Below are 27,598 nucleotides of genomic sequence, written 5' to 3'. Positions count from 1 at the left end.
GGACTGTCAATCATAAGTTTTTTTTGTGTTGAACATTTATGTTGTGCAAAAATGTGATGAATAGGGAAACGGATTTGGTGGAAAACTGATGACTGTGCTGACTGGTGCTGATGTCCAGAGAGTATAGGATAGAGGGGAAGCAGAAATATAGGCGACATTAATAAAAAAAATAAATATAATATATATATATATAATTATAATATAAAAAGTACGTGAATCCATCGATACTGCGCATGCTTTAAAAACGGGTTCCCAATAATTTAATTTTTGAAGAAATCATTCATGATAAAGAGCATTCATTTTAAAAATACTCATAAATTAATTGTTTAAAAAAAAGGATGTCGTTTTGAATTAAATAATTTTTAATTAAATTACCTAATAAAGTAATTAATTTAACACAATTGACCATATTATTAAATTAAATGGGAATAAAATGTTAATTTATAAATTTAAGTAGATAAACTAATTTTGTTCATACGAACAGATTTAAAGGCAACACATACGAGTATTTATGTCACAATTTTCACAGCGTGTTTTCAAAGTAATAGCTAAAATATAAAGATTCAAGACAGACAAGCCGATAGTGTAACACAGAAAAAGTCGAAGTCGGATTCTCGATTTCCGGCTCACAGCTCAGCATTCGCGTACTTTTTAATGTCGCCTCAGAAATATAAGTGTAAGTGACGACCTCTGGTGTATCAGACTCCTAACTATTCAGTTCATTGGCTGCTAAGGGGAAACGGGGAACGGGAGGAACAGTTTATTCATTATTTTTAAGAGTCTCACACACCAGAGGCGCTGAAACTCGTATACTATAATTTAACATTGGCTCTTATGGGTTGCTTCTCCTCTATCCTATACTCTCTGCTGATGTCATGACACCTGAAGTGTAAACATAACCTAAACATTTTTTCATTTTCGGCGATTATTAGTCTATCCCACCTCCACCCGGCGGCACGGCAATTTTGCCGGAGTACATACACTATTACGGATATTACTATCAAGTAATATATGAATAAATATGTGCGACATTAGTCTTCTTGGGACCATAATATTGGTAAAACGGATTACAATGCCTTTAGAAGATTCATCAGATGATGATTTATTAACTTCCTCTGATGAAGAAATTATTTTATTATTATTATTATTATTATTATTATTTTAAACAGAAGAAAGACTCATGAAAAAATTAGAGGATACATGAATAATGTTGCACTTTTCCCGTGGAGGGAGAAAAGACTGGAGAATGGAGATGGCACTAATTGAAATAAGTGTACCGGCCCGCGAAAACTACAGAGTCATAAAAGGTTTCTGAATATAGACGCTAGGCCAATCGCTTCCTTCGCCTTCCTTCCAGGCGCATTGTGCTTCTTTATCTAGCGTGTTGTGGACTGGGTCATAAAAGGTTGTTGCACGTGCTTTTAGAGGGTTCGGATTTTTAACATGGGAAGCATAGGAAATGCCATCTCCAGTCTTTTCTCCCTCCACGACTTTTCCAGTTTTTCCCTCGCTTTGCTTTGACATTGACAGTTTGACTTCGACAAACTATTTTGACATTTCCCCCACTATTCGTCCACCAAAGAACCAACTCCCATTGTAGATGGGAAAGGTGAATTTTGGTTGAGCCCAACATGAAATTTTTGGTGAATAACGAAACGTGTTTTCTTAAGCTCAACATAAATCTAACAGTAATATAACAACGTTTTGGTAGAAAACTGATTCCACCGATTGATCCATCGATGAATTTAAAAACGCTCTCTTACTATTGCTCTGTCATAAAATCGCTGCAGCTCTGGGGAACTATAATATTGCTTTTGCTTTTATCCCACTAATTGTGTAAACTCGGTACAGGTTGCAAAGACACACTTGTCATTTGCAACAGCACTTTTATGGCATTAGTTATTTGAAATTACTTTAAAACTGGACTTATATGGAAAATATTCAACCCAAACTACGATTTTCTGGTCCCTTTGTGCCTTTATTTGGTTCAGAAATATGAAAAAAATGCTGTTGCAAATGACAAGTGTGTCTTTGCAACCTGTACCGAGTTTAAATAACAGTGTGATTTTTGGTTCAAAAATGCTTTAGCTGTGTATGTCACCAATACGGGCTGATAAAGTAACCAAGTCATTCGTAGACTGTAGAGGTTATGTTATTCGCTGTCAGCAAAGAAACAGTCATTTTTCAAATATTGTTATTAAGCTTTTTAGAGGATAACAATAGGTAATAATACATCCATTTTGTTATCATTTGCACTAAAAATAGTGTCAGTTGTTAATCGGTATGATAGGATTAGGAACATACAATGCTCCTACCTACTGGTGTTGTATTTTTCTGCTTGCGTTGTTGATTAAGTGAAAACACCCTTAATGACTACATTTACTTAACCTTCTGCGACTAACATGATGATTGATGAGTGATGAGGAACCAGAATAAGTTATAAAAAATGAACCCAATAGGAAATTGTGTGAAGTTTCTTTCATTGGATGGAAGTAAGGAATATATACAGGGTGGTCCCGATATAACCTGCCAAAAAAATTCTGGGTCATTAGAAGGATCTAACAAGTCCAAAAAACCCCATTTTGTTAGGTCCAAAATAATGGAGATAAATTAACCCCTATCCACACCCATTCGACGCTGCTGACCACAAAAATACGTACCTACTCAGGAATTAATTGTTGGTGTTTGTAAGTATGACAGTATCTAAGCAACATAGGTACCTGAATCGTTTATGACAAATCTCAAATCTGACAAACTAAATCAAATTAATGACATTTATTGAAAACGCTGTACCTATACTGTGTGCATTAATTCACCAGCTTATTTAGGTACAAAAGCTGATTTTGTAGGCTGAGATGAATGAGTAATAAATAAAGTGGTGTTCCTCAATGTGTAAATAAATGTAGAGGTAGTGTGTGCAAAATTGTGGAAGAACTGTGTAACAAGAGTATCGTCTTAATTGTGGTTAAATAGCCAAAATAATGTATTGAATAAATTTATTTACACTTTACATATTCGTACTTTCAACTCTAACTGAGAATGTCTACTAACTAATGAAAGGTAAACTAGACTAGAACAATTATTTTATAATAAATGTTCTGTGTGCCTTCCGTTGGCATTTAAGCACATTTGAGTACGCTGGTACCAATTTTAATAAACAGAATTCAGCATTTCTGGGTTTTTACGAATCTGGTTCGCGGCGTCTGTTACGCGTTTCAGGAGTTGGCCTCCTGTATTTATTTCAACTTCGTATACCAAATCTTTCGTGTGGTCCCAAAAATTAAAATCCAGAGGGGTTAAATGGAGGATCGGGGACGCCATCGTATTGGAATCAGTCAGAACCAACCTCACATAAATGCGGATGTAGCTCCACAAAAGTACAACGGGACGGAAGGACTCCTTCAGGAAAACGCTCGCCGTATGGTCGCCTTGCCGGTCTTGAATTACCACGTGTTTCGCCATAGAGTAAATGCAAATCGGCGTATTCTTGTTTTGTGAATTTCATAACCTTTTGAAGGATTCGAAAATTTAAAATTAAACTTGACAAATGTCATAGGTGTTGCAGGTACCGTTGCTAAAGAAATTGCAGCCAAGTAACCAGAATTACCTTTTTAAAACCGATTAACTCATTAGCGTACAGCAAATTTTGACCAAATTTTCAATTATTTTTATCTCGAAAACGAAAAGACTTTTATTAGAAACTTTTTTTGTGTATGAGTTCTACTCATCGTCACCTATTACTGGATTTCTTTTGGCAGGTTATATCGGGACCACCCTGTATATATATTCGTATGAAGAAAATTACAATTAAAATTCGAAATTCATAAAATAATTATGGTAAATTATATGTTTTTAATTTGTTGTAGCCAATTTAGGGCGTCTTCGGTAAGTAGATGTAGTTTGGAGAAACCTTGCTGGAATTTAGTAAGGGGACATTCTTCCAAAATGTGTTGGATGGTTTCTTTTTCTGCACCGCATTCACAAGAAGGGTTTTCACGAATGTTCCAGTGAAACAACATATTATTGCATTTGCCATGCCCGGTTCTAAAACGATTTAATTTACACCAGATTTTCCTAGGTAGGTCAAATCCCGGAAGTTGTTTTGTAGGATCCTCAATTAGATTTTTATTGAAAATATCTACGTCTTGCCAGGCTGCTTTCCAATAGTCAGATTTGGAAAATGATTCCATGAGAAATTCTTCTTTCCAAAGTGGTTTACGCGATTTTAATCTAAAGGGTGGTAAATTTGCCATGTCTTGTGTTATGGAGTACATGTTCGGTGAATTTTGAAATTTATCCCAAATTCGTTTTGTTACGTATTTTCTTCTAATATCGTACGGAATAATGTGCGCTAGGACATGTAGCCATGGTGTTGGAGTAGATTTTAAAGTACCCGTTATTATTCGAAGTGTGGTATTCAATTGAGCATCTATTTTGTTCACGTGTGCACTGTTCTTCCAGACAGGGCAACAATATTCTGCCGTTGAATATACTAGAGCTAGTCCTGTGATACGTAAAGTGTGTGCATTCGCTCCCCAACTTGTGCCCGCGAGTTTATGTATAATGTTGTTTCTCGTTTTCAGTTTCTGTCGTAACTTTTCGATGTGTAATTTGAAGGTTAGAGATGAATCAAGAGTTACTCCTAGATATGTCGGAGAATAATTATGCTTAATTGTAGTTTCGTTAAAGACTACTTTCAGTTTTCTATTTTTCTGGTTGTTTACGAGATGGAAACAGCAAACTTCTGTCTTTTGAGGATTTGGGCAAAGTCGCCATTTTCTGAAATATTTATTCAAAGGTATTAAATCTTCTGACAGTCGGTTTTCTACATTTTCAAAATTGTGATGTTGGTAAGCCATTGCTAGGTCGTCAGCATAGATGAATTTTCGGGAATTTGTTGGGGGTAAATCACTTGTATATAAATTAAATAAGATTGGTGACAATACTGAGCCTTGAGGTAAACCATTGTTGAGAAATCGAAATTTACTGCTTTTGTCTTCAACGAAAACCCTGAATTGACGGTTAGACAACATATCTTCTAAGAGTGAGACCATTTTTCCACAAGGTATTACATTATACAATTTATGTATTAGTCCATCTTTCCAGACGGTGTCGTAGGCTGCGGTGAGATCAACAAAAACAACTCCAGTCTTTAGACGTTTTTGAAAGCCAGATTCGATATAAGATGTTAGGGCCAGCACCTGGTCACAGTAAGGAATGCATCTAAATGATGGAACAAATTTGGCAATAAAATTTCAGTTATTCAGAGACACTTATACGTTTTGATTGTGGTTGTGACGTTTCAAGAATTTATTGTTACAATTGCATACCACAAAAGAAAGGTGTATTTTGATTTTTGATGATTTTTTTCTAATTTAAGTTTTTTCGATGTACTATCGGTGGACATTAAAACCTGGGACATCCAAAATTTGCTCATTGTATATCAGACTTTTGAATTGTCACTCAAAATAAAAATCGTCAGTATTTAAAATTAACTCCTTGAACGTAAGAGATGCTAGGTCAATTGTGTTATTATATAAAATCATTGTCAATGAAGAGAACGTTAAAGAACTGAACTTTAACTTGGTGTTTCTGACAATATGTCATAATTTTTATAACCTTGTTTGTAAAAAGCCAAATTTACCCAATGTATATTTCTGATTTTTGACTTTATACAATTGTGACGTTTGTCCCAGGTTTTTATGTCCACCGATAGTACATATTACCTTTAAAATAACGTTGTATTGTTAAAACTGCTCAATAAAGGTCGTAAATAGATTGTAATCATGTTAATACATACAATACATTAAATATTAAAGGATTCTAACTAATTAATTTTCGAACTGAAGCTATTTTTTCTTGAGTCCGTATTAGCATGCGGGTTTCGTCACATTACCACCATTACGTCAGTTGTGGAAGGTTAACGCAATTTTAAAATTAACCTTTTTTCTTTTCCCCATGGTAAAATCATCCAGGAATAGAATTTTATTAAAAAATCTGTGACTTTATTTCACACGTCAAACTAACATTCAAAATTAAAGACGTCAAATCGCTCTATCACGAATAAAACACGATAATGTAAAAATTACTAGGAAAGGAGTCGCAGGCTTGCAACGTAACAACAATTTGGCAGGGAAAATCCAACGTGAATGGACTTTACTGGATATGGCAATACCCTATAAACGTATGTCCACTTTGAAAAAACATATCACAGACTTCGGTACCTTCCCCCATTTCATTCTAACTTGTATTAAAATATGTTTCTCTCTGTTATTACAATACGTATGTCGTTTTGATGTTTCGCAAAGGTCAATTTTGAAATTTGAAATTAATTCAAAAGTCTGAAGTGTCATAAAACTTGATGTTTTAAAATAATTGCAGTAATGCGAACGTGCATAATTTGTTCTTCTCCTTACAGTTCTTCAAGACAAGACTTATCTTTTCACCGGTACGTAAAATAGACGATTCTTTATAAATACCTAAGACCTACGTGAAAAAATGATTTCAGTTTTCCAAGAGAACCGTTCTTAAGAAATCAATGGATAGCAGCATGTAATGTGGAAGAGGCAATCAAAATTTTAAAAGATGCGGTTATTTGTTCAAAACATTTTCAGAATTCTGATTACGATGAATCTAAAAAACCACGCAAAATTTTAAAAAGTGATTCTATACCTTCACAAAACCTAAATTTTCCTACCAAACCTAATGAACACCTTAATCTAAATTTCGCAGAAGAGCGTTGTAGTGACAACAAAGGTTTAGCGTATAAAACTTAAATATTTAATTTCTCTTTCATAACTTACCTATTTTTAAAAATTCTTAGAAAACGAAACGACGGCTACTCAATCAGCAGATGCTAGATATATTGGAGACCTAACAGTAACGCATTTTAATAGCCCTCGAAGACCAAAAAGACATATAAATATGGTCCAAGGATATGTTGGCGAGCAAAGGGAAATAATCAAAAAACTAAAGAGGGAAAATAAAAAATTAACCAACAGAGTAAACACCATTGAGGATCTTTTAACTTATCTATGTGATCAGAATTTCTTAAATCAAGAGAGAAAAGAAGTCTTGATGGTATGATTTAACATAAGTAAAAATTGTTTTATTACAACTTTAATTAAACTAACTAGGACTCGATACCTGATACTGTCAAACAAATCCTGACAAGACAATTGACTTCAAAGAATGCTTTATTTACCCCAGAGCTGAGATCATTTGCCCTCACCCTACATTTTTACTCGCCGAAAGCATATGACTATGTACGATCATCCTTGAAGAATTTATTACCACATCCTAGAACTATTCAGAAATGGTATTCGGTAGTAGATGGGGAACCGGGATTTACCAGAGAAGCCTTTCAAGCCATTAAATTTAGAGCTAGCAATTCTAAGAACGCTAAACGAATTGTGGTTAACTTGGTATTAGACGAAATGTCTATTAGGCAAAAGGTAGAGTACAATGGCAATAAATTTCATGGTTACGTTGAAGTTGGCACAAATTGTGGAATTGATGAGGATCTGGAGTATAATAAAATACAAGCTACGAATGCGTTAGTTTTTATGGCGGTTGCTTTAAATGAAAGCTGGAAAGTCCCGGTAGGTTACTTTTTGATAAAAAGTTTAACTGCTGATGAGAGATCAAATATATTAAAGCAATGCTTAATATTATTAGAAGAAACAGGAGTTAAATGCCATTCCATTACATTTGACGGAGCACCAGTCAATGTAGCTATGTGTAAACTAATGGGTGCAAATTATGATTTGGAAAATTTTAAGCCAAACTTTCCCCATCCAGTCACAGATAAAAATGTTTACACTTTTTTTGATGCATGTCATATGCTCAAATTATGTAGAAACGCTTTTTGTGACAAGAATATACTCTTCGATTTAAACAATTTGAAAATAGAATGGCAATATATTAAACGTCTGGTCGAAGTACAAGAGTCAGAAGGTTTAAGGGCTGCAAATAAATTAACCCGAAGACACATTAACTACAAAAATGAGATAATGAAAGTATTTTTAGCAGCTCAAACTATGAGTGCAAGCGTAGCAAGCGCTTTATGTTTTTCTAAAGGGTTGATAAAAGACTTTGAACAATGTGAAGCTACAGCCAATTTTTGTTTGATTATAAACAATATATTTGATATTTTAAATTGTAAAAATAAATTTTCGAATGGGACACTTCAAATACCAATGAATGACACAAATTTAAATCACATACAAGAGAAAGTTAATGTATATATCATCTCAAGAAATTGAAAGACAGCAACGGATTTTTAATTGCCAGTAACAGAAAAACTGGTTTTTTAGGATTTGTAATTGATTTGACAAATTTAATTGATTTATATAGAAATTTGAAATCAGAGTACAATTTTGAATATATCCTTAGCTTCAAGCTTAGTCAGGACCACCTGGAAACGTTTTTTAGCGCAGTAAGAAGTCGCGGCGGCTGCAATAACAATCCATCGTGTCTTCACTTTAAAGGAGCCTATAAAAAATTAATAGTGAAACATGAAATCAGCGGGTCAAAATATGGCAATTGTAGTATTTTGGATGCAGCCAACATTTTACATGTATCTAGTAGTATTAAATCCAAAACAACAGATTTGATTCTCGAAGAGGACGTAGGAGATTTTGAATTAGATGTAGAAAACGAAAACATTTTTTTTCCAAATTCATTGCTGTCTAATTTTGTTAACGATATAGTGGTATATATAGCAGGATTTGTAACTAGAAAGGCAAAATCCAAAATATTATGCCACATTTGCAATTCACAGTTGCAAAGTATAGATTGTAATTCAAAGTTAATTAAATTTAAAAATAGGGGTGGCTTAGCTATACCTAGTAAATATGTTATTGAACTTTGCAGGGAATTGGAACGTACAATCAGATGTACCGAAAAAGCAAAGTTATTAAACAAAAAGAACATTAAGGAGTTAATAACTCTACAAACCATACGAAAAATGCCAAATTTATTCAGTGATGAAATGATGACTAATCATATTAAAAACCAACCCATTTTGGATAATCACAGAATGAGAATACAGTTGATCAAAATTATTTCTAAAATTTATTTGACTTTAAGAATACACTATGAATGTAAGAAAACCGCAGAAGCTAGAAACAAAAACAAAATTAGAAATAAACTGAACAAAGTTATATTATTTAAAAATGAATAAATTTAAGAATCTTAATATTTATTTTGGTGTTTTTTTGTAGATACCTAAGTCTTTCATAGACACTTGATACTTGTGAGTTTGAATTTATGCAAAAATTAAAGTTAAAAGTGCCTAACAAAAGTGTGGTTGTTGAAGGCAGACAACTCTCTTCACCTTTGTAGTCCAAACCTGGATTTCCTTTTGTGAAATCTTTACCAATAGCAGTGTCAGTGTTTCACATTAGAGTGAAAAATACCTGGCTTTAGACGAATTAGCCATTCTTATGACAGAATTAACGGTTCAAATACTCTGGAACTATTCAAACTTCAGAAAAATAGATTAGAAAAAAGATGACACGAATGACAGGAGAGTAATAAATATTTGATAGATTGAGAATTTAAACCAATCAGCATCGGGGGACTCTCTAAAGGATAGTGCTAATACCCAGATAATGCGTTGAGAGCGACAGAAATAGATGGTACGTCTTGTTCAACTATGATAGCTGTACGCCGTATCCAGTACTAATATATCCATGCTTTTGAAGGAACAGACAGTTCAAGGAACTGGACCAGCCGTATTAGAGGCTTCGACTCTTATTAATCTAGGAAGCCGTGCCCTACCATAACTGACCCTCTCAAGTTATTATATCTATTATTATCAAAAACAGATGCCACAGACCGGATAAGAGATGTATCTAGGAGGCCGTGCATAGTCGGGTTGTATTATTTATATTTACCAGAAGATGTCACTAGTGACTTGAATGTGTCAGCCGTCAGCTGTCAATTATTACCACCAAAATAATTCTACGAATGTAATGTCAGATAATTGTCCGTGTGAATGATTAAGTTTGTAATAATCTCTATAAATAATCCATCACAGTTTATATCAAATATGAGATTTTGATGATCGTGCAACACAATTTAAACAAAGTGAACGCACTTTAAATTCAATCTACATATATTTTCTGTCGTTTGAAGGTGATTATTAGAGTTCTAATCTAAGTCATCATTTGCCACCAGCAGGTATATTGAACATAAAATACTAAAGAATGGCAACAGGAACAACTTTACAAAAAGCTATTGAATTAGTGACTAAAGCTACAGAAGAAGATCGCAACAAAAATTATGAAGAAGCGTTGAGACTATACGAACATGGAGTAGAGTATTTTCTTCATGCTATCAAATGTAGATGTAGGTTTAGTATGATCCAACAAAAATTTAAACCAATTTCTTTTTTAGATGAGGCACAAGGAGACAAAGCAAAGGAAAGTATCAGAGCTAAATGTTGTCAATACCTTGAAAGAGCTGAAAAAATCAAAGAATCTTTGAAGAAAGGGAAGAAGAAGCCTATCAAAGATGGTGAATCGGATTCAAAGTATGTTTGTTTTGTGCAATAAAAATCGTGAAACAAAATTAATGTTTACAGGGATGATAAAAAAAGTGATAGTGATAGTGATGGAGATGACCCAGAAAAGAAAAAACTTCAAAATAAATTGGAGGGAGCTATTGTTGTTGAGAAGCCCCACGTAAAATGGTCGGATGTTGCTGGTTTGGATGCAGCTAAGGAAGCCCTTAAAGAAGCTGTCATTCTGCCTATTCGTTTTCCCCACCTTTTTAGTGGAAAAAGAGTTCCCTGGAAAGGAATTCTTTTATTTGGTGTAAGCCCTTAAAATTTCCCATTTTTCCTTTTCATGAAATCCATTTAGCCCCCAGGTACTGGAAAGTCATTCTTGGCTAAGGCTGTAGCTACTGAAGCAAACAATTCTACTTTTTTCTCTGTATCTTCATCTGATTTAGTTTCGAAATGGTTGGGTGAATCTGAAAAATTGGTTAGAAACTTATTTGAGTTGGCACGTCAGCATAAGCCGAGTATTATTTTTATTGATGAAATTGATTCTCTCTGTTCATCTCGATCTGATAATGAATCAGAATCCGCCCGCAGAATTAAAACTGAATTTCTTGTCCAAATGCAAGGTGTGGGTCATGACACTGAAGGTATTCTGGTTTTGGGTGCTACAAATATTCCATGGGTACTTGATGCTGCAATTCGCAGAAGATTTGAAAAGCGCATTTATATTCCATTACCAGAAGAACCAGCAAGAGCGACAATGTTCAGATTGCATTTAGGTAATACACATACAGAGTTGACAGAAGAAGACGTTAAAGAATTGGGCAGAAGAACAGAAGGGTAAGAATTTTTGTGACATTAAAAATTGTTTATAGCACCTATGAATTTTAGATATTCTGGTGCTGACATTAGTATAGTTGTTCGAGATGCTTTAATGCAACCAGTCCGAAAAGTTCAAACTGCCACCCATTTTAAGAAAGTGCGAGGCCCCAGTCCAAAAGACCCTAAAGTCATTATCGATGATCTCCTCACACCTTGTTCTCCAGGAGATGCAGGAGCGATTGAAATGACTTGGATGGAAGTTGAGGGTGATAAACTTGCTGAGCCAGCTGTCACTATGGTAATTGGGCTACCGATTTTTACAATAAAGTTTCATCTTTATGTACAATTTTTTAGAATGACATGTTGAGATCATTGGCTACATCGAAACCCACAGTCAATGATGAAGATTTGACTAAACTGGAGAAATTTAAGGAAGATTTTGGCCAAGAAGGCTAATTTTGAGATTATTGTGAGTGAACGCTGTTTTAAAATACTTATGGCATTATTATGAACTGTTTTTAGGAAACATGAATGTTTATCTTTAAAATTTCCTCATGTTTCAATTGTACCCAATAATTGCTTTTAGTCAGTTTTTTGAATATAATTTTTAAATATATTTTATTTTTTATTTATAATTATATAAGAATGCCTTATTTCATTTCAGTGAATAAATTAAATTATATTTGTAATTATGGACGTTAATAAAATATGAATACTTATTGCCTAAGATACTTTGTCTTTTCGTTATAAAATTTGACAGCACAATCACTTTGTACATAATATATTATATATAGTTGTATTTAATTAGTTAATGTTCACTACTTGCAAACAAATTTATGACAAGATTCATATTTTTAACATTTAAATTGTGCTTATATGTATTATTTTTTTACATTGTATTTTTTAAAGTCTTAGTTGGAATAAAGACAATATTTCACTGTAATGCCTACTTTCATGAAATCAGAAAGCTAGTAACTTGTGAAAAATATAGTATTTTTGTTTATAGAATGGTAAATAGTGAAATCTCAACGTACCATTTGAAGAAAATATTTTCACCGCAAGGACTGTTGTCTAGCGACTTGGATTTTAAAACAGTGCTGGGCTATTCTAGACTTTCTATCAGAGTACTGAGGGGCGAAGTTTCACTTTTAACTGGAATATTTACGTATAACGTGTACATTTGACAAAGTTAAAAATATTCCGAAGTAAATTTTAAATTTGTACAGGGCATATCTTGGGTAGATTGTTTTTGAATTTATTTATAATAATACAATTTTAAACAGTTGCAAAAGTATGTTCATATAAATGTTCCAAAAACTTGCCGCGGTAAACTAAACATCTACGTAAACTTAACGTAGATCTTGACACAACACAACCTTCGATGGTTTGGCAATTTGCTACTTTTGTAGGAAAATGATAATTTATATTTTTATATAGCGGGTGTAGAATGGATTTTGGTACATAGGCACTTTACGTGTAAAAGTAAAAATCCTCGGATATTGGCCTTAAATACAAAAGTTGTAGAGTTTTAAAAGTAGTTCCCAATTCTTATTTTTTTTGTTTTTTAACATCTTCAAGAAGTACACAATAATGGAAAAAAGAATTGAAGAATTTGTCAAGATAGCAATAGCTGTGAAGTGTAACCGAGGTGACAACACTGACAACCAAAGATGACAATGTCATATGATATTTGACATGTCAAATTTGGAATTGGTCGCGCAGGATAGACAGCAGGAAATGTTGCTTGCATGTTTCTAAAAGACAATCCAGAGTAATACCATTTTACGAAGTTAACTTTTTCTTCTTTGTTAAAAGAGTTCATTCTTTGAGGAATCAGAAAACTCGTTACGTTTGTCAAAAAATGAACTTTATTGTTGTCGGGAGTCATGGCTATTTTATCCATAGATTTTTAACATTTAATTTTTCTTCTCTAACAGAACCAGAAGGTGTTAGAAAATAATTATTAGAAAAGAATTTAGGTACAATTTTTGTTTACTCTACAACTTTTGTATTTAAGAGGTTTTGTTGGAAAATAATTAGGGGAGCCAATATCCGAGGATTTTTACTCTTACACGTAAAGTGCCTATGTACCAAAATCCATTCTACACCCGGTATGTATACCTAATCCTATAATCGTTGTAATGAATTGTGTAAATGAAATAACAAAAACAAGAAGTCTTTAATCTTTACAAGATGCACTTTAATGAGAATCTTTACATGAAAGTAAAACAAGAATTTGTCGCTGCCTTTTGTTATTACCTATAATAATTTGGTAATTATCCATAATGTTATTGTCATTAAATATCTAATATAGGTACCTACTTTTATTATTAAAAATAAATAACTGAGCACATGATGTTTCCGAAAATACTAATCAAAGAAGTATCAGCCATTTTCTCAGTCTAAAAAGCTATTTACTATCTAGCAAGGCATACAAAAATTGACTACCTCTAACGGGCAAATCTAGTTCGCGAAAAATGTGTTGTTCATGGAAGAAGTATTTAAAAAAATGGCATCAAACCAATTAGAAACTAAAACTATGGTGGACAATGCCTCAAATATTCTGAATCAAAGTAAATAACTGTTATAGTAATATCGTCTCTAAATACTCTGACAACATCATCTGGTAAACTTAGCGTTTCAGATAGTTCACTATGATCAATTCCATATTCAGTTCCCCCTAAAGCATTTCTAATAAGATGCGTGGCTGCATTTGAGTCTTTTGGTTTGGTTTTTAGGCCTTCTTTTCTCTGTAGTAACAATTCGTTGATTTCACTTAACTTCATGTTCTTTCGAGGCAGTTTTAAAGGGCTCAACGTTAATTTTCCACTCATATGCTCTCCAACAAGTCGCACAACTTCTAGCGGAGATATTATGTCCCAAAGTCCGTCAGAAGCAATGACTAGAAATTTATCACGAGGTGTTAGACGGTGGTGTGTGACTTCTGGAATCGCCGTTAGATATGGCGGGGTGTGATAATTTGGCGGCATGGCGTTCTCGCCAAAATATTTTACCACAACGGAATACATTATTTCTTTGTTCCATTTATAACAAAAATCGCCCATCGCTCTGAATGGGGCTAGCTGACTCAACAGTCTTCCCACTTTTATTACCGTGCTACTCTCGTTGTACGGATGCTCTTTAATTATACGCTCGACTTCAGCTTTGTTGTAGAAATTGTGTTCTTGGGTTATTTTTTTTGCGATCCAGGCATTCGTATCCGAAAGAGTACCTAGAAATTATCTTTATAAAAATTAGAACTTTGCTGCTCAGAAAATCGACACAAAAAGTCTGAAGTTAGTTGTTAGTTGCCTAACGCGATCGTGTAACGAATTAAAAATCAAAATGATGATTTTGCTTAGATGGGAACCAACTTCAAAAGCAAAGACAGAGAGAAGAAGAAGGCACACTAAAAGCTTATCTATTAATATACCTTCTCTTCTAAGCTTAATCGCTTAATATTTTAACATATGTTATACCGAGTACGGCGCAGCAGTCTCCCACATTCGCAATATGCAGATGAGCACCGTCAATGTGAGCCACACAGGCAACAGCTCCAGACATGGCTACTGAGAGAGTTTTCATGTTTATCTTTTCATCTATCGGCAGAGCTTCCTTTGACAGATCACTGTCCAACCTTAAAAAAGCTTTTTCGAGTGCCTTTCTCATTTCAAATCCTTGTTTCTGTCCTACCTAAATATATGCATTAAAAGGAGTCTTTAAAACAATGAACAACCAACCTTTGCCAAATCTTTAAGAAATTCCACGAAACTACTTTTGTATAGGTCTCTAACATCGTCAACTAATTGTACTTTGTCGTTATAGGATTCTATCAATTTAGGTGGATTTGGTGAGGATAATGCAGCCACATATTCTGTCAGGTGGTCGTGAGGAAGCAAACACGCTGTGATGTAGTGGTAGAGTCTTTTTGCTATTACTTGTGCGCAAGCACCTCCTCCGTGGCCATCAAATACTCCTACTAGAAGACCTAAAATTCATCATAAATGAGAAAACATACAAACTGTTTAGAATGATATACCGCTTGTAATCAAACATGAAGCCTCTGCACGAGTATCTTCAATGGGATTATTTGATGCGAGTTGGTTTGAATCGTAAGATTTTACGGATCCATTCGGAAATTCATGAGTGTATTCGTTTGCACGCAATATATTGTCTACCTAGAAACAATTTCGACGTCAAATAAAAAAAAAAATCATAATATGAGGTTTAGGTCTTTGGTTATTATAAGTTATATAATTGGAACATATTGGTTCACAGGTTTATCATATTATAAGTTATAACATGGTAAACCTGTGAACTAATATGTTATAATTTATAATAAGTAAACTAGGCAAAAATGAATAGGGAATTTTTCCATTTTTGAATTTGTGTTAGAAATATATAAATACAGGTACACATTAAATGTAATGTTTCAAGTACCTGTAACATTTTAAATTTATCTAGTGTTTAAGAATACGTGGGAGGATTGGGGCAATTATTTTGCTTTCTAAGAAAAATTGTGGAATTCCCTATTCATTTTTGCCTAGTTTATTAAAACTTTTCTGGCAAAATCTTGATTAGATCAAAAGTATATTTTTTGAAAGTGAAATAGTTATTTGTATCAATAGGCCAGAAACGGTACGTTTACGAGTGCGAGTAAGTTTGCGGGCCGAGGCGGATAGCTGAGGCTTGCAATGCGAGTACTATTGGGGACACGGAAAACTGGGCAGATGTGTCATTCAGTTGTCAAAATTTCTAAACCATACCTTAGCTACTCATAACCACGCTTAAGTTAATTTGACAGTTTTTTTTGAAAATATCAATCACAATGACAGTAAAGGTGCATTTACATTGACACTTTTTGAAACGACAATAGCAGACTGCCCAGGATTCCATGTCCCTCATTGTACTCGCAAAACCGTTTCTGGACGTGTAATACACAAAACATTTTGTGCCAACTTCTGCGGATATTAGTGAAATAAAAGTGAAACCACCTGTTTTAATAATTAGTATTAGGGACATTTTTTGTGTTGGCAACATTTAAACTTTTAAATTTTAAAATCAACATGGCTATTGTTTTCTGACATTTATCACATTTTCGTAGATACACCAGCTCATGGTCAAGAAGTCGCTTAAAACGTAATTTTCGTTCATTAATTTTAGTAAAATATTGCTTCTTTGAGGTTTGTACGTTATTGTGAATAGAAAAACATTTTTTACCGGTTTCAGTATAGTAAGCCTTGGTTTACATTCACAAAAGTTGGATGGTAGGTGAGTCATAACTGTACTATAGTACAGTTATGCTGTAGGGTAATATTGCCATAGTGACATGTCAACAACAATCAACAAATGAAGGATAATATCTAACTTTATTCATTATTAATTCAAACAGACGGAACTAAAAATAATAATAATTACTTAAATAGACAGAGCTATGCCATAGTAAAAATGAACTGCACTTAGTAGCATCGAGTGGTACGTCCATAATGATGAGGGGGTTCTTCGACTGTATAAACAAATAGATAAATACATTACGAAACTACACTATGAGGACTTACCAGTTCATGAAAATACGCCAACATCGCTTACATTTACAGTTGTAACCTTATTTAGATCTTGCCATTGTTTTGTTCTTCTTCATTTAAGACGTTTTCCGGTAAAACACTATCATTTAAACTCATTTTGCAAAATGTCTGTTTGTATAAACAACCAAATGTAACTATGACACCTGAACATATGCAAACGCTATCAACTCAATCTATTTTAAAACGAGTTTTTGGATTTAATTGTTTTAAATTCTCTTCGGTTTATTCTAAAACCGGCAAACTATTGAACAAACCACGGATGTTATGAATCATAACAACCTTAGATGTCTTAAAATCCTCGCTCTACGAGCTCGGATTTCAAACCGACATCTGCGGTGGTTATGATAGTCATAACATCGCTAGGTATGTTAATAGTTATAACGAGCCATGCACAGAATTAACATTGACACATGCCATCCAAAACCGATGACAACTCAAAATCCCTACTTTTAGCCGGACTAGGCCGGCAATTCATGTGTTTCTGGACGATTTCGAGATCTATAAACTACCAAATTCCGGCCGGCGGCACAAAAAAATATAAAAACAACATGCTTCGATTTTGGTTCAAATATTTATTTTTTCATTGGCGATCAAATAAATGACATTTACCATATCAGCTTTGAGGGATGATGTTGATTTTGCTTTATAACTTGTGCTTGTGACTAATTACAATATAAATGAAAAAATGAAAAAATAATGTACATTAGTTACCTACATACAACGGAGGTCTCGATGTCATCAGATGCCATGATGTCAAAATTAAATAATAACGCAAGACTACCGTTCACTGTTGAAAAGTAAACAGATGTAAGTTATAATCGTTTGCTATTCACGTTTTGATAATTTTTATTATATTTAGATCGCGGCAAACTATGTAGGATCTAGTTCCACCAAAGTCCCGAAAAGTGTATGATTAAATTGTGTGTGTACAATAATGCCCATGAATCATCATGATGAAAAGTATCTGGCTACAAAGGTAAAATTTCTGAGTTCCCTAGAGGAAGAATTATAAATTATTATTGTAGGTTACGAGTATGTCTATGTCTGACCGACAATGAGAGATATCGAAGATTTGGGCTCTGCTATCGTTGTAAAAGTTCAGGATACCCAAAATTACAAATCGCGATCATTCACCATTTTGGGAAAGTTTTACGTGGAAATTTGCTGAAAGTACATCGGTTAGATTGGATAGCATTGTAGGCTTTACTAATTTTATCGAAACTTCAAGTACCAAGTCAGTAGAAATTACTAGTGCTTTAAAATTTGAAGATTGTACATGCAGGAAAAGAAAAATAAACAAGCGAGTTTATGTTCGATTTTTTTTGTGATCCGCTTGAAGATAAAATAGTATATGTACAGTTGCGGAATTAAAATTTCGGGCACTATTGTCAATGTCATGATATAAACTAAAACAACCTTTACGTTAATAACCTTATTTTTTACTCTTGTCATGTTTTTGTCTTTTTGGCATTCAAAAATTGTCATTTGTGGCATAATAACGGGTAGGCAACATATCAAAGCGATGATTTAATGTCAGTCATGATGACAGTAGAAGGTGCTTTACAGAGATTTTGTTGAAGTGACAGAAAAATAGTGCCCGAAATTTTAATTCCCCAACTGTATATCACTCAGAGTAGAAAGTATTTTTGTGCCTCGCCCAGTTGTCGGCCTCAACTGCGTTTTGGCCTTCAATCTCTGGGCTAGCCACAAAAAGACTCATTTCTACTTGTTGGAACTTCGTTCAACCACTCTGTCGAAGGGGTGGGGACGTCCAGAAGCAGAAATCAACCCTCGACACAGATCGACTCAAGACTCGAGACAAGACTCGTCTCTATACAAACACTTTCTTGTTTTACATTATTCAATAAATTGTTAGTGTTACCCAGTATACGACTATCAATTTTGGTCCTTCGACACAAGAGAACACTACTCTTAATGATATAATATAAGGTACCTGTTCCAAATGAAGCCCGCTTGAAAATAAGGCCCACTAATGATATTGACTTAGCTATAGAAATCTCCAAATATACGAACAACATAAGGGGTTCGTTTAGCATGAGTGCATAAAATTCGTACAAATGACCGTATCATAAATGTTCAAATTTCGCGGTAAAATAACATTGCAAAGTTCACCCACCAGTGTTGTTAAAAAGCGGGAAAAATGGTTTTAATAAGGCCCGGCAAAGGAGCGGGCCTTATTAAAACCGTAGTGGACTTTATTCTTGAATTATTTTTTTGACAGAAAATCAAATAAGGGAAGTTGGTATTGTCCTTGATGTGACACCTGTGAAATGATAAATATGCGTATGTATGTACAGTTGCGGCCGTTGAAATCTCAGACAGGAAAGAACTAAACACTCTGTATAAATTCCGAAATTTGATTAGCGTAAACAGGATTTTCATCAAGGATTATAAAGTCAGTGTCAGTATTTGACATATTAGGTCAGAATCGCGCGTAACTTTTGAAATGCTGCAATTATCTGATTTGCAAAAATGTGTTTGACTGAGGGACGGTGTGAGTATAAGAGCCATTGCGAGAGAAATTAATGTGGATAATGTTTGAATGACATTTTGAGAAACGTCACTTTCAATACCATTTACAAAGCTAAAAGTTTGGTGTTGTCAAAGTGTCTGAGTTTTCAACGGCCGCAACTGTACTATGGCGTTTCCTTCGTCCTTTTCGTAACTTACAGATCATGACGCACTAGCATAACTGATTTGTAGTAGCACTTCTCCCTGGTGCACGCTTCTTTTTCCAATTTTAATTTTGATTATCGCCGTCACGATGACAAGAATGACAAAAATCGTAAATGGGGTTAGTTGAACCTAATGCCAGCTTCACATTTTGATGTCAAGCCAATGACAGGCCGGCCTAAATTTATTGTCCGCCATAGTACAAGAATTCTTCCGTTTGGTACCACGAAGCTTGTATAGGCCTAATAAAAGATAATGATTTGGATCATTTGTGTTGTTCATGCAAGTGAAAGTTGTTTTTATTTACGTATTCTGCAAGAAAATGGTGTTTTATTAACTTTTATCGAGAATTTAATAGGTGGGCCTTATCAAGCACATTGTTCGCAATAAGGCCCACAAACAATGTTTTTTTGAAAAAGGAATAACTTCTTTGTTATTATTGTTTTTATTTATATGTTTTATGCTGTTATGTTAAGAAAAGAATAAACTTTCATTTACAACCCGCATCCAAAGTTCTTATCTAAAGTTGACTCAAGTTGCAAAAAACCACTTGTTGTTTGCAACAGCATTTTTTTCATATTTTTGAACCAAATAGAGGCACAAAGGGACCAGAAAATCATAGTTTGGGTTGAATATTTTCCATACAAGTACAATTTTAAAGTAATTTCAAATGACTAATGCCATAAAAGTGCTGTTCCAAATGCAAAGTGGTTTTTTGCAACTTGCGTCAACTTTAAACTCGGTACAGGTTGCAAAGACACACTTGTCATTTGCAACAGCACTTTTATGGCATTAGTCATTTGAAATTACTTTAAAACTGTACTTATTTGGAAAATATTCAACCCAAACTATGATTTTCTGGTCCCTTTGTACCTTTATTTGGTTCAGAAATATGAAAAAAATGCTGTTGCAAATGACAAGTGTGTCTTTGCAAACTGTACCGAGTTTACTTGTTTTTACTAACCGTTTTTTGAAAATAAAAATTAGATGGGTCCTATTTGGATCAGGTACCTTACTATTGTATTTCGTGGCAAAATTCGTGTTTTGTTGGCGCACTTAATACAAAAATAACTATTTTTGTTAGAAACGGTCAGAATTTGAGAATTTTCTCCTGTGAGCAGATTTTGATAAATGTCACAACTTGTCAAAACGAAACGTCAAGCTAATTTTAAAGATTTTGAGCGATTTGGAACCTTTAAGGGGCTCGTCGAACAAAAAACCTTTGGTTTTTGATCTATTTTATTCCATTATTAAAAAAAAAAACACTACAGAATGTTTTCAGTAAATTTATCGAAATGTTACAAAAATCCATGTCAATTAAGAGGTGCGCAACCAGAGCACGGAAGCAAAGTATCAATTAACCACTCCAATATCAATCTCACGGGTGTTAAAACTAAGTAACCTACTGTCGGATAAATACCATTTAAAATAGAAGATATAATAGTTTTTACGATATTGTTGACTGGACCAAGTATAAATTGAAGTACACTTTGGATTGCACCTCCGATTAAATCCAAGGTACGTGGAGTGAGTTGTTCAACAGATCTTTTCTTTCTGTCATCTGTGTCGCCTGTTTCATCGCTGACGGAATTCAGAAATGCACCAACCGGTATCGAATTATTAGCAGCCCATGTCTCTAAATTTTCGTTGTGAGCTGTCAATCCTTCGTCAAGAATATTTTTCAAGATGTATCCGACAAATGAATTAGAAGCGGAACTTTGAACCGATTCCGTGACGATATTTTTCAGACCTTCATGCTTTATTCTAATTAAATCATTGTGTTTTTGTAATAAATTTTCTCTTAGTTCTGAATTAATTCCGTTAATAATTTTTTCTTGATCACCATTTGCTTCTACTAGTTTATTTATGATCTGTTTTTGAGATGTTCCTTTGTTTTGTAGGATAGCATTTAAAATATTTTTAGTTAATAATGAAGATGGATTTTCAGGTACATGGCTGCCCGATCCTGATAAACAATTATAAATCTACAAATACAATTACGATATCATAAGTAATCTTAAACTGCTGTTAAACTACTCACCGTTGTAACATAAATTATAAGTGAAAAATAATGGAGATCCATTTTTGGCAAACTAGTTAAAATGTGGCAAAATTACTTTATATACATATTCTTTGTGTGACTTATCTTTAACAATAGTACAAAAATTGGTGAGGATTTAGGAATTAAAAATGTAATTCGCGTTGTCGTCTTTTCAAAGTAAAAGCAACGTCAACAATTCGCAGATTATTTATTTTTTAAGATTGTATCTATTAAAATTATGCTGTAATGCTGTAAATGAGAATTGCTTTAGCTTTCGAAGTAGTTTTTCAAATTTCTAGTTAAGTTAAAAACCCAAACTGAACCTTTCTCGAATTCGATCACTTTTTAAAATAAAAATAGAATTCATTATTTACTGATAGTGTTCATATCAATTTTAAAAAGGTCAAAATAAGGTTAAATAATTTTCATAGACCTGTCATATTTTTAATACGAGTACAATGTAAATATTTAAAACTTAAATTTTGATGGAATGTTACTATCGAAATTCTTCTGTAAATAACTTATTATCTCAGCAAGTTCAGTTGTTTGGATTGCATGACATAATGCAAAAATTTAACACACAATTTTGCATTGTATTTTATTAATTTTCTTTAAAAAAATGTGCTACAGGAGAAACTTTAACACTGATTTAAACAGACTCAAAATTTTGTTTTCATTGATGAGATTTTCTATAAAGTAGATAATAATATATTCTTGAAGGTATCTCGAAAAAAAAGTATTTTATTTTGAGGAATTTATACTTTTTATTGCTAAATTATTTTTTTGTTCGACACTGTTAGAATTTGAGAATTTTCTCCTATGTGAACGGATTTTGATAAATGTCACCACTTGTCAAAACGAAACGTCAAGTTAATTTTAAAGATTTTAAGCGATTTGGAGCCTTTAAGGGGCTCGTCGAACAAAAAAACGTTGTATTCAACTCGTTCATGTGTAAATTGGGGTTTTTTGGCACTCGTGGGCCTTTAAAACGCTCGTTAAACGAGTGCCAAAAAACCCCAATTTAGACAAGAACTCGTCAAATAGACTACTATAGAACATAATTATTATTTATAGCTGTCAATATATTGTTTTTAAAGTTGACTCAAGTTGCAAAAAACCAATTTGGATTTGCAACAGCAAATTTATGGCATTAGTCGTTTGAAATTACTTTAAAACTGTACTTACGAGTATATGGAAAATATTCAACCCAAACTATGATTTTCTGGTCCCTTTCTGTCCTTATCTGGTTCAAAAATATGAAAAAAATGCTGTTGTAAATGACAAGTGGTTTTTTGCAACTTGAGTCAACAATAAATTCGGTTTTTTCTCATACACACTGTCGCAACAATGTCGTTCCGTTTGATCCTTGGGATAAATGTTGATCTTCACATTGTCCGACAGTTGTTGCAGCCGCCGATTCGAGACGGAAACTGTGAGCAGTACCCAGAATATGTAATTCCCTTACATGACCTGACCTGACCTTACATATTAATATTATTGTTTAACAATTTGACGCATTTTTCAGTTCTTACTATAATAACACAATTAGTGTCCCACTGAAACCATGTTTTCCAGTCGAAACCGAAAATTTTGCATTCAGTTACTTTTTGGACCTTTGTAATTAGATACAACTGTCTGTTTGCAATCCAAAAATAAACAAAAAAATATTTATGCTTAGAGTCCGGACAAAATAAATGTGAATCCTTACTTTATTAAGTCAAATTATTTAACCACATGATAACGATAGTAAAGATTTATGGTAGGTCCTTCTCGAAAAGAAGCAGGTATAAATACAGCGAGTTTTCGACATTCTTCACCTGCAACTTTGGTGATAGATAACAGGATTCACATTTATTTTGTCCGGACTATAATATTTTTATTATAAATCAAATTTAAAAATAACTTATGTCAATCTTAATTAAACATTTATAAGTATTACTTAATAATAATCAAATTAACAAAGAGCGAGACGCTACGAAAAACAGTTTCGGCTGGAGCCGAAAGTTCGGCCAATTTTTGGCCGAAACCGAAACTCTTATTTTCAGCCGAAACGGGCCGAAACCGAATCTTCGGTTGGACACTAAACACAATATGACGAGTCCCATACAAATTTTAATCATAAATGGTCTTTACGATTATTGAGGATCGGTTAGGTTGTGGCGGTCCACGACACTGGCCTGTGCGGTCCCCCGATTTAAATTCTTTGGGGCTACGTTAAAAATATTACATATATATTGTTTGAAAATGACGGATTTTCGCCAGATTAACAGAAAGTTCTGGAATTTATAGAACTCTTCGCAGTCTTCCGTGTTTATGGAAAATATATGCTTTTATAGCTAATACCACTGCATACAAATATAACTTGATATTTATTCACTAATTAAAACCTTTAAATAAAGCTGAAGTGTGTGTGCAACTCGTGTTCGTCGTTTTTGTTCGAACAGACTTGTTCGTCGAACAAAAACGCAGTATCAGTATGTGGGGCCCTTTACACTTTTACACGAGTGGTGCGTTCTCAATCAACTCTCCAACGCCAACTTTGAGGATAAATTTAAATGAACGCACGATACCAAATTAAATGCAAAATTTCTATGGCTTCCCATTATGCCAACACAACGTAAATGCATTTTAGGTTAAAATGTGTTTTTTTATTAACTCCTTTCGATTGATGCACGGATCGTCGCGATAGAATTTGTAATAAAGATTCTACAGCTTAGGGCGGATTTTGTAATATACTTCTACCTGTATAATTTTGTTATTTGTGCTGCATTTGTTCAAAATTAGCGACACATGCAATTTTACAGCTAAAGACGGCTCCATCCTATGTGGCGGTCCGTAAAGTTTGCCAAATGTAACCCCGAGTCGAGCCGAATGTGTCATAGACACTATATGACTTATGCGATGTGACATGCGTTTTTTGTGCTACCTCAAATAGGCAACGTTTGGTAATTGTTCACTTTAACTACTTCTGGAATTTTCGCGTTTTTTCTGGCTAGACAGCCTCAGGACGTCATGCTACATCGTTTCCCACCAGTCAAACCTTGTGCAAATGAAAATTTTCCTTACCCTTTAGTTATACTAAGACTTGACGCGACCTTGAAACACAACAAGAGAGAAAAAAAAGGCATTTGCACAAGGTTTGAATGGTGGGACACGATCTAGGAGGACGCCCTGAGGCTGTCTAGCCAGAAAAAACGCAAAAATTCCAGAAGTAGTTAAAGTGAACAATTACCCAACGTTTCTTTGAAACAGGTGCGGGTCTCATTTTTCGACTTCTATCCAAATGTCGAAAACGCCAACTTCGGAGGGAATTTGTCGTGTTGTACCATCAAAGAAAAAATACTGACAAATACTGACGTGCCATGCATGTCAGATTTTCAAAATAGATATGTACTGACGAAAAATTGAAGTGACGATAACAGAATGGAGTTGTTCGCACACGCAACCGTTGATAGAGATTCTATTAATGAAGCTGAACAATGTCCAACAATTTGGAACATTGCTATAAGGAATATTGTGACAAAAATGTGAGGGAGAAATTGTCGTACAAATCCAATACTTTTGTTTCTATTTTTTTGCGATCTCTGATCTCTTCGACCTCGGTTTTTTAACTGATTAAATGCTTGCCGTGGAGACTGGTAGCGCTTAAAAACCGCCCGCTACATGTCGCGCCAGTGGGTTATGGCTGTAAATATTATGTCACCTTGTTCGTCTGATTTCATAAATTATTACCAAATATTTTCTTCATGGTCAACCTTCATGTTATCTTCAATAACGATTTCGTTTTTAATCAAATTTGAGTGATTCTGTAATTTGTGTAATAAAAATTTAGGGGTATTATAAAATAAATTATCACATTAAAGATATTTATTGCAAGGATGTACTGTACATCAGTATTATTAATTAAATGGGGTTTGCTGGTAATAGTAAGTCAATGATAGGAATTACTATATTTCTTATGCGCGTGATAATTATGTTTCCTAATATTGGACTAAGTATATCGAAAATTGCTGAAGCCAGATCTTTTACTAATGTATTAACTGGAGTTAAGAATGATGCTAGAAGAGTGAGAATCGGCCTAATTATTCCGTCTAAGAGACCATCATTGTTGTCTTCCACAGCAGCAAGCTCTTGCACTTCTCTCTTTTTTCTGCCTTCTGCAGTGTCAGTAGAAACAGAATTTGCTTCTGGAACAACTGGGACAGTACTTTTTAAAGATTCTTCAAATGCAGTTATCAGCTGAATGGCATTTTGGATAAGCGTATTTACTGCTAATGCAAAAATGCCTTCAAAATCATTGGCAGGGGGACCGCCAATGTACCACGCAGACAATGTATTTTTCAAGTTTTCAAGAAGTTCAATTATGACTGAAGAAAACTGATCACGCAAAATATTCAAGATTATGTCAGTTGCTATCTGTCCCAAATCAAAGGCTCTCAGTTGAAGGCTCCTTCTGCTTCTGCTACGACCCTTAGATTCCAGCCACTGCTGAGCAACATCTCTATGGACAGTACTTTGTTCAACCAACGCATTTATTTGTGGCGACTGTGCATTAATTTGTTCATTAACACTTTTTTCTAAAATTGATGTCAGGGGAGAGTTTTGTGAAAATCGGTTGCGTATAGTTGCCAAAGTAGCATTTCTAACTATCTGTTTCAAACTTTCAGGATCAACTCTAACTAAATCACCATCAATTGATAGTATCTTCTCTTTAAACTCTGAATTAATACCACTGACAGCTTCTTCCAAATTTCCACCTGCAGCATTTATTCTATCATGGATTTGGTCCAGTGATGTTCCTTGGTTTTGTAAAATAATTTGTAAAATATTATTTCTCACATCAGTATTACTGCCATCAGCTGGATCTCCTCTTATTCCTCTTGATTCAACAAAACCACAGTGAAAAATCTAAAATATTTTTGTAATTTATTTCTTAAACTAAAAAATGATAAATTTTCTTACCATAAAAGCTGCAAGCAGCACCAGATGTTGGTATGAACCCATTTTTTTAAGTGATGAGACATGAAACAACTCTTTTTTTATATTATATAGGAATCTTGCTTTATCTTTAACAATAGCAACGAAAAACAAAAGGATTAGGGTAAAAATTCTCAAAACTGTTGGATAAATAAAGAACTTACGTACTTACCTTTATTACAATAAAAGGGGGATAGCTTTAACACCGACACATTTTTACGTGGAAATAAATGAAGATTAAATATTTGCACTTGAAGTGACTTTTATTATATTTCAAGTGAAAACACTTTACAAACAATATAAGCTTCTTTAAGTAGGTATACCAAAAGGTGTCAACGCATGAATGGAGAGATTTAGAAATATAATAAACTTACCTCTTGGGGTGTAAGTTTTGCTAATGTTGTGCGGCTTTCCCTGGAAGAATGAAATCTCTTACAATCATATAACCTAACTTTAGGTTTATCATTGTAAGACACTGAAGTTTTGTCCACATAATTTCTAAATCCCAAGGCTGCACTTCTCGTCGAATAGTGAAATTTCTTAGAAATAGTCACATTTTTACCAGTCTTAATTAATTGTTGCGTACGGCAGGCTACAACCATTTTTTACTCTTTTATCGAAAAATGTTTTATGCAATAAACGATTTGCGTTGACGTAATTTGATTAATTACTTTGCGCTTATTGAACAGTTTCAATTTATCACTTAAAATTCACATTTTTCTTTAAATAATTCTATTTTTGTATTTTGTACGTATGACATTTTTCACCGTCAACTGTGAAGGTTATGTTGTGACATAAGTGCATCTCTACGGTTATGTTTTTGACAGCAAAATATTGCAAGAATGCACATGGCCCTTCGTTTAAACATGCGCATTCTAGATGGCAATGGCATTGTGTCACCAACCCGCCAATTTAAAATCGTAAATGTACAAATTACAGTGGGTTAGATTAGATAGGTGCAACAAAATA

General features: G+C 33.9%; 4 protein-coding genes and 1 long non-coding RNA gene across 5 annotated transcripts in view; 1 reads left to right on the top strand and 4 right to left on the bottom strand.

Annotated features, from left to right (window-relative positions):
* The window catches only part of LOC138136612 (uncharacterized), a 134,982-nt gene that overhangs the window by 14,731 nt on the left and 92,653 nt on the right, over positions 1-27,598 (bottom strand). The window lies entirely within an intron of this gene.
* Vps4 (vacuolar protein sorting 4) lies at positions 9,923-12,061 on the top strand. Its single transcript, XM_069055761.1, has 7 exons — positions 9,923-10,347; positions 10,402-10,537; positions 10,589-10,820; positions 10,869-11,350; positions 11,402-11,630; positions 11,687-11,801; positions 11,855-12,061. The coding sequence occupies exons 1-6, from the start codon at positions 10,212-10,214 to the stop codon at positions 11,786-11,788; spliced, it is 1,317 nt and encodes a 438-aa protein (XP_068911862.1). The 5' UTR covers positions 9,923-10,211; the 3' UTR covers positions 11,789-11,801; positions 11,855-12,061.
* On the bottom strand, positions 13,511-27,456 carry Pdp (pyruvate dehydrogenase [acetyl-transferring]-phosphatase 1-like protein, mitochondrial). The gene is made up of 5 exons (XM_069055755.1): positions 27,004-27,456; positions 15,372-15,510; positions 15,073-15,320; positions 14,812-15,025; positions 13,511-14,564 (listed from the first exon to the last, which is right to left on the bottom strand). Exons 1-5 carry the CDS (start codon positions 27,229-27,231, stop codon positions 13,870-13,872), a joined length of 1,524 nt encoding a protein of 507 aa, XP_068911856.1. The 5' UTR covers positions 27,232-27,456; the 3' UTR covers positions 13,511-13,869.
* On the bottom strand, positions 20,833-21,799 carry LOC138136559 (uncharacterized). Its single transcript, XM_069055783.1, has 2 exons — positions 21,653-21,799; positions 20,833-21,596 (listed from the first exon to the last, which is right to left on the bottom strand). Exons 1-2 carry the CDS (start codon positions 21,692-21,694, stop codon positions 20,925-20,927), a joined length of 714 nt encoding a protein of 237 aa, XP_068911884.1. The 5' UTR covers positions 21,695-21,799; the 3' UTR covers positions 20,833-20,924.
* LOC138136550 (uncharacterized) lies at positions 25,502-26,737 on the bottom strand. The gene is made up of 2 exons (XM_069055773.1): positions 26,615-26,737; positions 25,502-26,560 (listed from the first exon to the last, which is right to left on the bottom strand). The coding sequence occupies exons 1-2, from the start codon at positions 26,654-26,656 to the stop codon at positions 25,556-25,558; spliced, it is 1,047 nt and encodes a 348-aa protein (XP_068911874.1). The 5' UTR covers positions 26,657-26,737; the 3' UTR covers positions 25,502-25,555.

This window comes from Tenebrio molitor, chromosome 1 (assembly GCF_963966145.1).
Source record: "Tenebrio molitor chromosome 1, icTenMoli1.1, whole genome shotgun sequence".
Taxonomy (NCBI): Eukaryota; Metazoa; Arthropoda; class Insecta; order Coleoptera; family Tenebrionidae; genus Tenebrio; species Tenebrio molitor.
This window is presented reverse-complemented; position numbering and strand designations above follow the sequence as displayed.